General features: G+C 45.2%; 1 protein-coding gene and 1 non-coding gene across 16 annotated transcripts in view; one reads left to right on the plus strand and one right to left on the minus strand.

Moving 5' to 3' along the window:
- LOC117573999 (collagen alpha chain CG42342) overlaps window positions 1-14,604 on the plus strand; it is a 69,099-nt gene that overhangs the window by 50,014 nt on the left and 4,481 nt on the right. For 11 of the 15 annotated variants that reach the window (XM_034257564.2, XM_034257550.2, XM_034257552.2 and 8 more), the window contains 6 exons: window positions 2,341-2,438; window positions 12,224-12,586; window positions 12,647-12,715; window positions 12,775-12,870; window positions 12,934-12,978; window positions 13,044-13,106. In XM_034257564.2, coding sequence (XP_034113455.1) covers window positions 2,341-2,438; window positions 12,224-12,586; window positions 12,647-12,715; window positions 12,775-12,870; window positions 12,934-12,978; window positions 13,044-13,106 — 734 coding nt within the window. Of the gene's footprint in view, window positions 1-2,340; window positions 2,439-12,223; window positions 12,587-12,646; window positions 12,716-12,774; window positions 12,871-12,933; window positions 12,979-13,043; window positions 13,107-13,343; window positions 13,548-14,604 lie in introns of those variants that run through there. The other 4 variants (XM_034257560.2, XM_034257561.2, XM_034257562.2 and 1 more) reach the window with 2 other exon arrangements.
- On the minus strand, window positions 8,278-8,361 carry Trnal-uaa (transfer RNA leucine (anticodon UAA)). The gene has a single exon. It is a non-coding gene; the product is annotated as a tRNA-Leu (tRNA).

The following is a 14,604-nucleotide window of genomic DNA, read 5'->3' on the forward strand; positions in this document are numbered from 1 at the left end:
AGTTGTCAACAGCTTCCCACCAACCACCTCACTGCTGCCCCTATCCCCCTCCCTCCTCCCTTCGACACTCACTTCCATGACTGAGTATGCTGTGTGCGTTGATGGACATGAAATTGCAATTTATTTTCCGAAATCAGCGCCGGATTCAAGTCGCCAGCCAGCTGGCAGCTCATGGGACTTGGGACTTGGGACTCGCATCTGGTCTTCTGGTCTTGCCCAGGCTGAGCTTCAGTCATTTGGGCTTGATTTGAATAAATTGAATGTCATTTGTATTTGGAATTCTTTCTCGTACCGAGTCACCAGTCACCACGTCTCGTCTCAGCTCTGCTTATCTTATCGTTGTCGTAATTAGTTAAGCTGACTTGTGCTTTATGTGTGGGCAAGCCACGTCCACCTCCAGCCGATGCGAAGGCAAGGCCCAAGGCACAAGCTGGACCTGAGGATGTTTCGGCAATTTAATGTGTCATTTGTATTTTGTGTCTCTACGAAATGCTGGCACAGCACAGCATGGATCAGACAGCAGTCCCAGTTGTAATACTCGAACTGAAAATGTCAATTTATTTGCTGATTTATTTGAATTTCATTTCAGTTTATAAGTATTTTGATTGCATTTCATCCGGGTAGCTCTCAGTGCTTGCTCCCTTCAAGCTTCCTCTTCGTCTTTTTGTTTGCTTTGGTTTTCGCTTTAGTCCTTTGCATTGTCCATTATTGTGCTGCTGCTTTTCGAAATGAAATTAAAACTTATCATTTGCACTTCATCTGCATTGGCTTTGGGTAAACACAAAGGACGTCGAAGACAACTTGAAAAGGAAAACTCAAGCGGACCAACAATCCAATATCCTGGCTCTATAAATCCAGTCCGGGCTCCACTCTCAAGCTGTTGGCTGTTGGCTGCTGAAATAGTTTTTATTGTGGCTGAAATTGTCGCCTAAAATGCTTAGCAGTAAATTATGCCACCATAAATACTTAGGGACGTCGAGTCCGATACCGCAATACAGCAAAACAAAGAGAGGGACAGCCAAAATACTTTATAAATAAACGGCAGCCGAGGACATGCGTCGGCACAGTGCCCGCAAACAGCAAACTGCCAGTCAGGCAGAGGCTGGCAGGCAAATTTATGCGCCATGGCAACGCAAAGGAACGGACAAAAACGAAGAGGGATGCAGGACACGGGACAAGGCCTCATCAACTCCCACATTGGGTGTAATTTTACGAACTTAATAAATTTTCTATATCTTTTCACACACAGTCCAGGCAGGACTCCTCATTTCCTATGTTGAGAGTCTCGCACAGACTCATTTTGACAAGCCGCACAATTGGATTTATCTGTGATATGAATACTGTCCATGCGAGTGTGTGTGTATATATTATCCCCATGGATGTAAATAACTATATGTGTGTGTGTGTGTGAGTGTGAGTGTCTGTTTGTGGGTTGTATAAATGGTCGTATTTAATAGCCAGCAGAGCCAACAGAAAACCAAAAACAAAAAATACAACAATTTCTCATTATTTCAACTAAACAGGTCTTCGTTGTTGCTGTTGTTGTTGTTGTTATTGTTGTAGCTGTCTCGTTGTCGATGCTTTTTAGTGGCGCCACAGTGGAGCAGAAATAGGTTTATGTTGACAGATTTACGAGCATGAGATTAACTGAATGAACGCCTAATCCAAATTGAGTTTGCGAAGAGGCATTGCCACAATTTTGGATACCCAGCCAGAGCTCTTCATATTTATCGATTTGTTTTCTCAGCATTTGCAACCACTGCAAATTGAGTGCAACTACACAAGCATGCCGGTGTGTATGTGTGGCAGTCACCTGGGAAAAATGGGTCAAGTTAGTTGGAAAGCCGCAGGCTTCATTAGCATGCAACGAGCGGTTGGCAACCACTGTGTGGTTTTTGGGCATTTTATTTTTGGCAATAAACAATTTGCATTCGAAACTAAGCCCCAAAAGCCATCACTAGCAGCAGTCCAAAGAGCTGTAGCCACAGTCAGAGCAACAGTCACTTATCGTTCTAGTTGTGGCCATCATCAGCAGTTGGCAGTTGCCTGTTGGCAGTTGGCAGCTGGACAAATTGTTAACCTAACCAGAAACCCTGACCAATGCTTGTTGACTGACAGATGAATGCTGACAGTCCATTGAGCTGGATCTGCGATAATAGCGATGATAATTACAAATCCCCCCCATTCCCCATTCCTCGACACCTCTTCTATTTGCACCACACTTCACATTTGTATCTGTATCTGTATCTGTATCCTTAGCCGTGTGTATTCGTTGTTTGCTCTATTGAAATCTGTCGCTGCAAATGCCAAATATTAACATTTACATTTTATCATTCACAGGTCTGCCCGGAATGCCCGGAGAGAGGGGCGAGGTGGGATCCATCGGACCTGCCGGACCGCCTGGAGAGAAAGGACCTCGCGGCAAGCGGGGCAAGCGGGTGAGTGTGAATATCCAATGTGCGGCAAACTCGTTTGCAGTCAATTTTAATTAGAAAACATCAACAGCGATGGTTGCAAATTAAAACAAAAACAAGAACAACACAACACAACACAAAAAAAAAAAAAAGAATTCAAGGGGAAAGAGACAGAAATTATAATGAAGGAGAGAATATATTAATATGTAAATTGGAGTGTAAATTGCTTTGTAAAAATGCGTAGCAGCGTTGCATTAATTTACTTCTACTAGCTAAAAAAGTTAATCTGTAAATATTGTGTGCTGTCGCTGAGCTGAGCTGATCCAAGCTCAGCTCGGCTGTAAATAGAGTTTGTAAATATTTAGGGCATATCCTTTCGCATGGACGGATAGAGGAGCACAGCACAGCAGCGCCCTGGTGGCCTGGCTACCTTGCATGCTTAATTCTATATACATATATACATATATATATTTATGACTGATGGCGAATGTACAATGTATAACCCTGTATGCCCTTGACTGTGTAATGAGCATGTTCAAATTCAGTTGGCTTCCAGGAGCAGCCGCAAGGAAGGAAGCACAGACGCTCAGGTTTCCCGTGCTCTCCTGCTTTGCTGCTTTCCTGCTTTTTCAGCGTCTGCACAACTAAACTCATTACAGTTACAGAGACTTCAGGCACTTCCACAGTGGCTGTCTGTCTGGGAGCGACAGAAGCGTGGCAACTTTGATGTGATGCCTTTGATTAAAGTATCTGCCAGATACACCAAGGTAGGGGGAGGGGAAGAAGGCGCTTAATAGAAATTCTCCGGGTCTGTGTGTCCCCTCGGTTAGTCAGAGAAAGAGGAGAAAAACTATGTCGACGCACTTTGGCGCCTCATCGAAATTGTCAAAAATGTTTTGGCGCGTAAATCTGCAGCTTAATTTATGTGTGCGGGTGCCTAGAAGCCGAGAGGGAGAGAGGAAGAGAGGGAGAGTATCAGGAGCATTTATCTAGGCATTTGCCGTGCGTTATGTGCGCATCTCTGGAATGTCAACAGTGCAGAGATACTTAACATTTTTATTGGCACTTGGAGAGTCGGCAGATGGCAGATACTAGAGTCTAGAGACTAGAGACTAGAGGGTAGATTGAAGAGGAAGGCTGCCAGAGGCTGATGGAGCAGCTGTTGCCGTCCCGTGACGTGCTGATGGATGCCCGAGAACAGTCACGGATTCTCATATTTTGCACAACAATCCAGGCAGCAGAGAGATACATAGACACTGGACTGGGTGAAAGCTACATAGAAGTGGGGGCACACATCGATAGCACGTGTTTGTGTATGTTATGAAAAATGCATAAGCGCCGCTGGCAGAATTTGGATCTGAGGTTGAGGTTGAGGTTGGGTGAGGGTTTGGTAGAAGTATCGCCGCATTGCGATGGAAGAGTCGGTTAGATCGCCTCTCCACAAATATTTGCGCGTTTTGCCAATTTTCGTAAAAATACTCTGATTATTCTAAGGCCAACACACACACACAAACAAACACACACGCACACTTGTGGCAAATTCATATAACACGCCTTTGGCTAACTGCTGTTGCTGTTATTGTAGCTGTTGCCGTTGTTGTAATAACGCGTAATAACAAAACAGCATAAGAAGCAGCGGCAACTCGAAACTGACTTTCAATACAACCAGAAGCAAATACCAACAATAACAATGCCAACACCAAGTGGCAAGTAGCAAGTGGCAACTGGCAACTGGCAACGCGCAACGTGCAGCTTCGTCTTTATGACTTCTGCGTCGATTTTTCTTGGATTACTCGTGGGTTGATCAAAGAGTAGACTCAACAGTGATAAAGACAGCAGTAATCTTAAGCAGAACGATCACAATTACAGCGCAACAATTGAAGTCGTTTATGTTCGAGTTGCAGACTGCAACTTAAATCTCAATCGCATTCTTTTGTTGCTACAAGATATTATGTTTATCGAGGTAAACTTTTGAGACCAACCTCTATGCTGTTTTTAGCTGCGGGTAATGCATGATTCGCCGGCTCCCTTTGCCTCCTCCTCCTCCCCTCGATGCCTTTGCTGTGCGCACTCATGCCGTGGTGCTCGAATGTGGCGATTACGGGAGCCAGCCCCCGTTGATATTCAGCCGGCTGCAGCGACGTGATGTCAAAACAAATGAAAGTCATAGAAGGCGGCAGGCAATCGCAGCTCCACGCTGCCTGTTCCTCCGTGCTCTCCTCTTTTCTCTCTGCCTTTGGCAAACAAACAAAACTTTTGGCAACAAACAAAAGTTCGCGACCCAGCACAGTCCCAGTCTTAGTCTCAGTCCCGGTCCTGGTCCGAGGCACAACGAAGCAATGTAGAGCATAAAAAATTATTTGCAACAATTGCCATCATCTTCGACTCAGGCTAAAGCTGAAGCTGAGGCTGTTGCTGTTACTGGATTTGGGGCTGGGCTGCTGAAACGTGACAGCTGCCGGCAGCAGCAGCAGCAGGAGGCAGCAGCAGGGCGTCGATTTTTCAATTCGAATTCGACTATCAGCGGCTTTGATTTTCCGAGGAAAACCTCCAAGCGCAGGCACCGTCATTACGCTGAATGGAAATGTGGCTGTGAATGCCTGAGATGATGATGCGAAATGATGAGAAATTATGCCTACATGGAAATGTTTTCACTCCTCGAGCGCTTCGTGCGTCACATTTTGGATTCAACACATTTACTTATGGAAAAGCGGATGGAAACTTTCGTGAATTGCCAAACTGGCTGCATTCAAAATTCTTGTAATTAGTTCAGCAAGTCGTAAAAATGTCAGATTGCTTCTGTATGCGTATGTGTGTGTGCGTGTGTGAGTTGTTTTTGAAAAGCATTTACCCCGTCGACGGCCTCTAGATTGCCACGCCTTATTCAATGGCTTTGCATATTAAATTATGGCTTTAACCGACGTTGAAGCATAAACAATTTCGACTAGACTGTTTTATTTTGTTTTGCTGTGTTTTTTCCGTCTTTTTTGGTGGCCATAAAAAAACGCAATTGTAGGCATTATAAATTTGACATGTTATTTTCGTCGCCTCGTCAGAACAAAATGTTCAGACAAGAAGATTGCGTCATTTAGAGGGGAGATGGCGACAGAGATGGGTTAGCATATGATATGAATTGGCTTGCCAAAAGACCAAGACGAACGGGGAAACGAGCAGCGGTGTGATGTGATGTGTTGGAATGATGTGCTCCCGCCTCCTCTTCTCTGCCCCTCTCTTGTGTGTCTTTGAGCATTGAGACAGATGTGTCACACGACACTGTTAAATTAGCTTAAGACCTTTATATGATATATTGATGTGCATATGGAAAACACACACACGAGCAATATTCGTATATTGCAGCCCTTCTTCAGAGTATTGAATGTGTTGCAAGGTGTCCCATCATTTTATGAGCACAGATCCTAATTTATCTATTGGCTTTGCGTTTATGCAAACGAGTTGAAAATAGACCAATGACTGTGCAATCATTTATTCCATGTTATCTCATATAATATGCAGGCAATAAACATACTATATATGCGAGTACGAATACGAATACGAATGCGAGTGAGAGATGTAGATATTTCATGTCGTTTCACGGACAGCTTTGCATCTAATATACAATTTACGATCAGGCGACATATTAAAAATTTAAATTAATTTCAAACTGCGTTCCGACTGTTGATGCTGTGTGCTGTGTGCTGTGATGATGCTAATGTCGTTGCGTTTTGCGTTGGCAAGTGTGGCGAGAGTGGCGAGAGTAGCAACGGGGCGTATGATGAATATCCAATGACTTTCCAACTGCGACAGCAGGAGGCAGCAGGCAGCAGGCAGAAGTGCAGAGAGTTGCGCTATTTATTATGCGAACTGACGAAGCTTTGGCTGTCGCTTCAGCTCTTTTTTTAGATTTGCGCTGTCATTTTTTAATAAAGCTGAAACAATATTTCACACACACTCACATACTCTAGCTGAAAAGCATTTCCCTAGAAAAGTCGCTCCTGAAACTGTTCCTGAAGCATTTATGTCAAATTTATGTTAATATATTTTACAATCGTTGCTCACCCCGTGCTCATGTCACTTTCCTTCACTCCACTTCCACTTTCTGGCACTTCAGCTGAGCTAGAGTGTGTTGTCTTTTGAGCCTTGAAATCTGCATAAATTTCTTTGGCAGCTCTCAGCTCACAGCTCGCATTTCTTATCAAAAACATTGGGCAAGTTTCTTCCCGTATGCCTCGTGTGAGTTGCTCTTAAATAGAGTCATAAAAATTGCCGTTGCCGCAAGAAAGCAGAAAACCGAAAACAAAAAACAAAAAACAAACTTAACTTGCAGATTCGCTACACGTCACACGATGCTGTTGTCCCCCAAGTTGCTCTGTAATGTGAACCGATCCCATCCCCTCATCTGGGACCCCAAAACTCTTGGCTCACTCGCATGCGGCACACCACCGACTATTTGGATTTGGAGGCAGCATTTTGTCTGGCACTTTTGGTCGCAAATCAAAGCCTTAAAGTTGCTTACGTGAAATCTAAACGACATTGCCCAACCCATTGCGTGTGTGTTGTGTAGTGTTCTGTTCTCTTATGTTCTGTGTTTGTGTCTCCATCTCCTTTTGCTGTGGCTGTATCTGTGTCTGTATCTTTGTCTACATGGCTGCCACTCAGTCAAAGGGTTCGCTTACGTTGGCGTCTTTTCGACGGCAATTCGTTTCGGGTGTTGCCTAAACGACGCAATAAGCTTAACACTTTCCAGGCAAAATCTCAGTCTGAATTTTCATTGCTTTTGCTCAACTTGACTCCGACTCCGAGTTGCGTTGCGTTAGCTTTACGAGTATAGCTTCATTTGATAAGCTCCTGCAATGCTGTGTCAACTGCCTGCTTTGCTTATCTCTGCGTGTGCGTGTGTGTGTGTGACGTCATTGTTCATTGAAAACTGCGCAGCATGCAAATCGAAGTACTCGTTTTCCCTTTTTTTCTTGCGCAATTTTCCATTTCGCCACTGCGGCAATTATTTGTGGTCAGTCTCCATATGCGCAGAGTCCTGCAGGAATATTGAATATCCAACTTGGCTAAATCGGTCAAGCATGCCACGATTCCTGCACGCCTCAATGGCTCTGACTCCCTGCGTGGGTGTCTTGCAAGTATGTGTGCGTGTCTGTGTGTGTGTGTGACTTGTAATGTTGCCCCTGGGGTGTGCGTAACTTTTATTTGATGGCAGCCGATGATGAGGTCGCTGAGGGAGCAACAAAAACGATTGAATAAAGAAATCTAGACATCGTAGAAGAAACACACCGATGTTCTCTCCTAGTTACGTATGCAGTTGAATAAAAATCTCAAGTTTGCGACACCAAATGAATCGCACCGCCCACCGCCCATCGCCCATAGAGCCCACCTTCAGTTCCACCCCCAACAGAAGTTGTAGAAATTTATAGGCACGCGTGTGGCAATGGATTTGAGGAGGGGGGCACGCAAGGGGAGGCAGCTCCAAAAGTGGCAACATTTTGCGTATGTAACTCGGGCCACGCTTTTGCAAATCCTCCCCTTATTCAAAAGATGGCAGGGGCAGGAAGCTGGCATTGTTGCGGCACCGTTTGTGGCTGAGCGGGAGCAAAACGAAATGCTTGGCAACGATTTCCCTAAATACTTCCGAGTTTCCGGCATATTACAATATCAGAGCAGCAGCAACAACAACAAGATTATCGCCATCGCCAGCATCAGCAACAATGTTAGCGGCAAAATGAAATCACGCGAAATTTTTACAACCGAACTTGACTTCATCCTTGTTCGTCCGCTGCAGATACCATGGGCAAAAAGTGTCCTAGTATTATTAAAAAATAGAAAAAAGTAATATATATAAAAAACACAAACCTTTTGTCAGGTGTGGGGTTCGAACCCACGCTCTCTCTCGAGAACCAGAGCTTAAATCTGGCGCCTTAGACCGCTCGGCCAACCTGACTTGTTGATTGCTCCTGCACAAAGTGTTATATATGCCGAGTCTCCTTTTGTGAGATGGATTTTAAATATTTGTGGTTAGATTGCATGAACTTAAGCTCTAAATTCTGCTCACTTGAAGCACCTTTCATGCCCATTGTGCTAGATGTCGATGCGATGCGGAACATATTACGCATTTAATGTTGCCGCGTTCCTGCCAAGAACTTCTCATCCATTGTGTGATTCTTGAAAAGTTGTGCGGCACGCAGGGAAAGCATTACAGGACTGGGCGTCAGCTCAACTCAGCTCAGAGCTCAGAGAAAGAGAAGCAGAAGTCGGAAACGAGCTGCAAAACTTTCACCTCAGGCGATGTTCAGCTGCTCTTTTCGTTGCGATGCGTTGCGCGTTGCGTTGTTGTTATTGTTATTCTTGTTGACGCTGCTGCTGCGGTTGCTGTGGCTGTGGCTGAGAAAAATATGAAATTCAAAAGGAAATTTCTATAAAAAATGAGAAAAATATGCGCGCACGCACACACAAACAGGCGCGCACGCCAACAAACAGAGAAAGGGACGTCACGAGACTGCGACATATGCTGCACTTGAGCACGACGAACGCGAGAGTCGCCCAACTCGTCTACGTGCCCCTCCCCGCACTCCGCACTCCACACTCCGCACTCTGCAATCTCTGGCCCTGGGGTCAGCCGTGTGGCAGAGGAGGTTGCGTCGAGATCAAAATGATTTTCAATTTAACGCGTTTACGTGCGGCCATTTGTCTGCTTTTGAGTCGGCATTTTCAGTGGAAATTACGTTGAGCCTCACACTGCACTTGACTGGAGTCCGAAAGGGATGTGAATGGGGAGGGGAGGAGGAAACGACGGCAACGGCGACGGCGACTTCGGGTCATTCATTTACAGTTAAAGCGCGACTTGGGCAAATATTTCTTGACCGCGCCTGAAAGTATGCAATGGATTTCAACAGCCGAGACGTACTTTAAATTGAAAGGCGTTTGTGCAAATAATTTCAATATTTACGCATAATTTAAGAGATGCCAGCATACACAGCAGATCTGTAGCTGTGGGTGTGTTTGTGTGCGTAATTGTATTTGTATGTGTCTGCATGTGCGTGTGAGTGTGAGTGAATGTGCCTGGATACTTTGAAAATTAAAATCAACCCGAGGCGCTCGCACAAATATTGATACATTCTAATGGATTTCTCACAAGCACATACACACACACACATACACGCACACATCAGTAAATACATATAGGGAGGAGATGGAACACACGCCCACGCAGAAATGAGACTGCCGAAAAGGCAGACAAGAAGTTTTTATCGTAGTTAGGCAGCTGCGTCCTTGCTACTTTGATGGAGAAGAGATGCGTGAGGGGAGGGAATACAGAATAGGGAATGGAGAATCGAGAATCGAGAACCGAGAACCGAAAATCGAGAATGGCTAACAAACATTTGCCCAATTCACTTTTGGCTATGTATCTTTTATTTATGTTATTTATCGCAACTGCCGCCGGCATCTCTGCCTTAAAGCCTTTAAACCCTTAGCTTGTCCTTTTTTGTGCCTTCCACTGACAGCCGTTGATTTGTCGCTGGCATTTGTTTATCGACTGACTGCCAAGCTGACTCACTCACTCAGTGTCTGAGTGTCTGAGAGAAATGTGGGCCGTTAATCCCCCAGAATGTGCCTTAATTATCGCCAATGCCACACGCAATGGCAATGGCAAACGTCAAAGCACGTTAAGCGTGCGCTGGCTGCGCTTCAATTTAAAGCGCTTTAATTGCTCTACAAATGGGCGACTAATCACCAGACCCCTGCAACAATGGCGCACGCAAAGCGGAAGCGGAAATTCAGAGAGCCAAAAAGCAACTCTCTCGCTCTGCTCCCCGCTGTGAGCATTCCCTCACTCTTGCAACACTTTCCCAAGAGTCTCGGTAACATTGTATAAAAGTTGCCACAAAGCGGCAGCTGGGCTTCAGCCTCAGTCACACACACACACACACACACACACACACACACACATATAAACATTCACATACGCACCAATACACAGGAAAGATGCAGATGAGCTGCGCATTATATGAGTATGCATAAAGGAGCAAAAGTTACTCGTGCACTGGCAAGTGCATTTGCGGTAAGCCGTCATGGCGTCATGGTCGTTGGCCCTGCCTCTGCCTCTTTACCTCCCCCCTCATTTACCCCTGGTGCCCAAACGGCCCAAGTTAGGTTTAAGTCTGCATCCTTGTTGCTGTTGTTTTTGTGTGTTTCTTTCTACCTTTTCTTTTGTTTTTGTGCATTTAAACGAACGAACGAACGAACGGCCGCCATTTCGAAGGATCACTTAAGCATATGCCCAGGCACAACCCAGCTCACATGTGTGTGCGTGTGTGTGTGTCAGTGTGTGTGCTAAGCGTTTGCATTGTTATGCTGTCGCTGCTTTTTTTGTTTTTGTTGTACTCTTTGTTGCAGTTCTCTGTGTTTTAATATCTGTAAGTACGGCACTTCTTTAGGCAGCAAAGCAACAAAGCGACTGTCACAGGGCGAACAACAAGAACTGCAATAAAACCTAATTGTTTCTCATGCCTGAGCAACTTGCTTAGAAGGCAGCTAAAGCTAAGGCAGCAGATCAGCTCGCAAGTCACTAAGATGCAATGCAATTGAATCGGAATATATGCATCATGGAAATCTATCGAATCGATATCTTCGATTTAAGTGAAGCAACTTATCAATCTCTCAGCCAGCAGCTGCTTTTCCATGGCTGCTTGTTGCTTTTGGCTGCGGCTGTTCTCGTTTCTTTAAGCGGCTTTTATTTTCTTGAGCTCTTGTTATGGTTATTGTTGCCGATACGAGCTTGAGCATGTGTAGCATATAATAGCTTCTGTTGCTGCCGAGCGTCTTTTGCTAGTCGCAAGACTCCTCCAAATCTCCATGGCAACGTTGCCCCAGTTCCCAGTTCCCAGCTCCCAGTTTCCCAATAGCACCACAATGCAATTGCCAATGTATGTGTGCGTATCAGTGTGTCTGTGTGTGTCTGTATTGTAAAGGATGGAAGAGAAAGTTGCGGCTCCATCGATGCGTTCGCAGTTTTTGCTGTTGTTTGCGTTGACTCCTTCAAAATATGCAGCAAAATGCTCGAGCAGCGCACAAAACCAATTCATTATCTTTCATTTTGGCACTCACCAAGCACCACAAACACACACACGCACACACACACACGAACACACACACGCACACACACACTCGTAGCACACACACAATGACAAAGAGCAATGCACAAGGCACACTTTTACACTCACTCTGTGAATCGCACAACGCACTCGAAGCACGTCGCAACTTGACTTTATTTTCGACTCCTCGCCACACACCCCTCCCAGCCACACACGCCCCCCTTCCCGCTTACCGCCTCCGCGCGTACTCTGCGGATTTTAAAGGTTTTCTATGCCAGCATTGTCTAAGTTCGCAAGAGCGAAGCGAGCGAGTATGAACTCGGCTCCGACTTGCACTTAACACAATTTCGCGGCACACAAAAGACTTTCACTGCGACGCAGCAGCCATCGAAAAACGTTCCCCCACCCTCGCACCACCCAACACCACTTACTCCCCCGCCCGCACCACCTCGCTTCTCTCTACTGCAAATGAGTGGACCAAGTTTTTTCTTGCCAAGCGAATTATGCGCCGCTTTTGTTGCGCCATCAAAGCGTGTGTGTGTGTGTGTGTGTGTGTGTGTGTGGGTGGATGGGAGCGAGTGTGCGTGTGTGGAATGGGAGCGTGCAACGCCTGAGGCGGCGTGGCGCCACGTGGCATAAATTAATCTTCCCACTAAATTTGCTTTCGTATCTCTCTTCCATCCCCCAAACTTCCATCGCATCTTCGAGCAGATATTTGGACCAGGCGGCACCAAATTGGAGGAAGACTACGACGAGCCGCCAGTCACACTGTTGCGCGGTCCACCCGGACCACCAGGCATCTCAGGCAAGGACGGACGTGACGGACGCGATGGCAGCAAGGGCGAACCCGGAGAACCTGGCGAACCAGGCTCGTTGGGTCCACGTGGTCTGGATGGCTTGCCTGGCGAGCCTGGTATTGAGGGACCGCCAGGATTGCCGGGCTACCAGGGACCGCCAGGTGAGAAGGGCGATCGTGGAGACATCGGTCCACCTGGTCTGATGGGTCCGCCTGGTTTACCAGGACCACCCGGATATCCTGGCGTCAAGGGAGACAAGGGCGACCGTGGAGACTCAGTAAGTAAAAGTCAGTTTGTAATCATAATCGATTCCTAATTGTTCGCAATGCATTTTCAGTACCGTAAGATGCGGCGTCGGCAGGACGAAGGCATGGCCGATGCGCCCCATATGCCCACCATTGAATACGTAAGCACAAGCTCCCCAATTTAGTTAGCTTTACACACAATAATAATTGTATAATGCAGCTGTATGGTCCCCCTGGGCCACCTGGTCCCATGGGTCCGCCTGGACACACTGGAAGCCAGGGCGACCGCGGCTTGGATGGACGCAAGGGTGATCCTGTAAGTAACTCTGGGCTATCTTCTTTTAGATTATCTTTTCAATACTCTTTTCTCTTTTCACAGGGCGAAAAGGGACACAAGGGCGATCAAGGACCCATGGGCTTACCTGTAAGTAGAAAGAGTTTCTCAACTCCCCTCGCAAATTGTCCTAAACTCTTGTATTTTGCTTCTAGGGTCCAATGGGCATGCGCGGCGAATCAGGACCTTCTGGTCCTGCGGGCAAAGCCGGAATTCCGGTAAGTCACAGTTGATTAGCTTTTTATGTTCACATCCATAACGATTTTCAGTTTATTGACTTATTAAAAATTGAGTGTTTGGCTTTTATGTTGCTACAAAATTGTTGTTGATCATCATTTTGCTTTGGGTAATTTGTTTTAGTTGTTCTATTTGTTGATGTGACTAAACTCTAACCATTTATATGTACTCGTGTCTCTCCCTCTCTCTCTTTCTTTCTCTGCTGCCAAATGGAACAGGTGTGGGGCGACTACTAATACAACTTTAATTATTAATAACAAGCACATTGCGCCAAAAGTCAAATGAAATGCGACATAAAGCTACATAGCGAACACACACACATATATTCACACATACACTCTTAAGCACACTCACACATAATCAGAGGATGCAATCAAGCTGAGGAGGAAGCAACACAAATAAACAGAACAGAGAAGAAAAAGAAAAAGAAATATATAAAAGCAAAAAAAAGTGCATAAACTCGCATAGGAAATATTATCGCGCCTGCTGCGTCATTCAGTTTTTATCGTCGTATATCTATGTAGTATATAGTCGCGTATCGTATCGAATATAGCGTTAGAGCCTAATCAGATCTCTGTGTATATGTATGTATAGAAAGTTGTACATACAATCGCCCTATGTACATACATACATACCAACCGAGAGCATGCCCCAATAGATATTTCCATATGTGTGTGTACGAATATATACTTAATTAAGGAGATCCCCAGCCTTGTCCGTCCCCGGTTCCCCACCTCACCCCGCCCCCACATAGATAAAGCATGCAACTAACCAGCGAAAGAAGTTGGAGAAATCTCCCAGTAAATACAAATAGTAAATTCATATCAATTGAAACACAACAGAGCCCAGAGAATTGTGTGGTGAGAGCAGAGAGCCCAATAATTATTTATATATACATACGTACAAACAAACAATGAACGAGCAAACAAACATAAACATGAGCCCAATCAGCATCAGGAGCAGACTCGAAATGGGAATCACAATGAGAATGAGAAACAAACGAGCATAATTATTTCTATACAAAAAGCGAAGAGAAGGGCTATCGAACATGATATTTACATCTATCAATTGAGTCAACCAAACTCAACTAAGTTCAGCCCGTCAATACATATGCAATTACATATACATATGCAGAGAATACCTTTACAAACACGAATACATATACACTTTCATATACAAATTGAGAGGGAGTCAGGAATGGGTTCGAGGCAAGTACACAAATAAGCACAAAGAGCCAAACAAATAAACAAACATGCATACAAATATACAATGCAAATATTTTAATTGCATTTCATTTGCCGCTGCCTAGCAGAGCAGAGCAGAGCTGAGTCGAGCAACAGCAACAGCCACAGCAGCAGTAACAGCAATTGCATAAATCATACGCATCGTGGTACATGGAAAAAAATGAAATATGAATCATTCAGCATGCGTAGCTTTGAAAAAATAAATAATATTGAGATCTGAGAACATAACTTGATG

Source organism: Drosophila albomicans, chromosome 2R (genome assembly GCF_009650485.2).
Source record: "Drosophila albomicans strain 15112-1751.03 chromosome 2R, ASM965048v2, whole genome shotgun sequence".
Classification (NCBI taxonomy): Eukaryota; Metazoa; Arthropoda; class Insecta; order Diptera; family Drosophilidae; genus Drosophila; species Drosophila albomicans.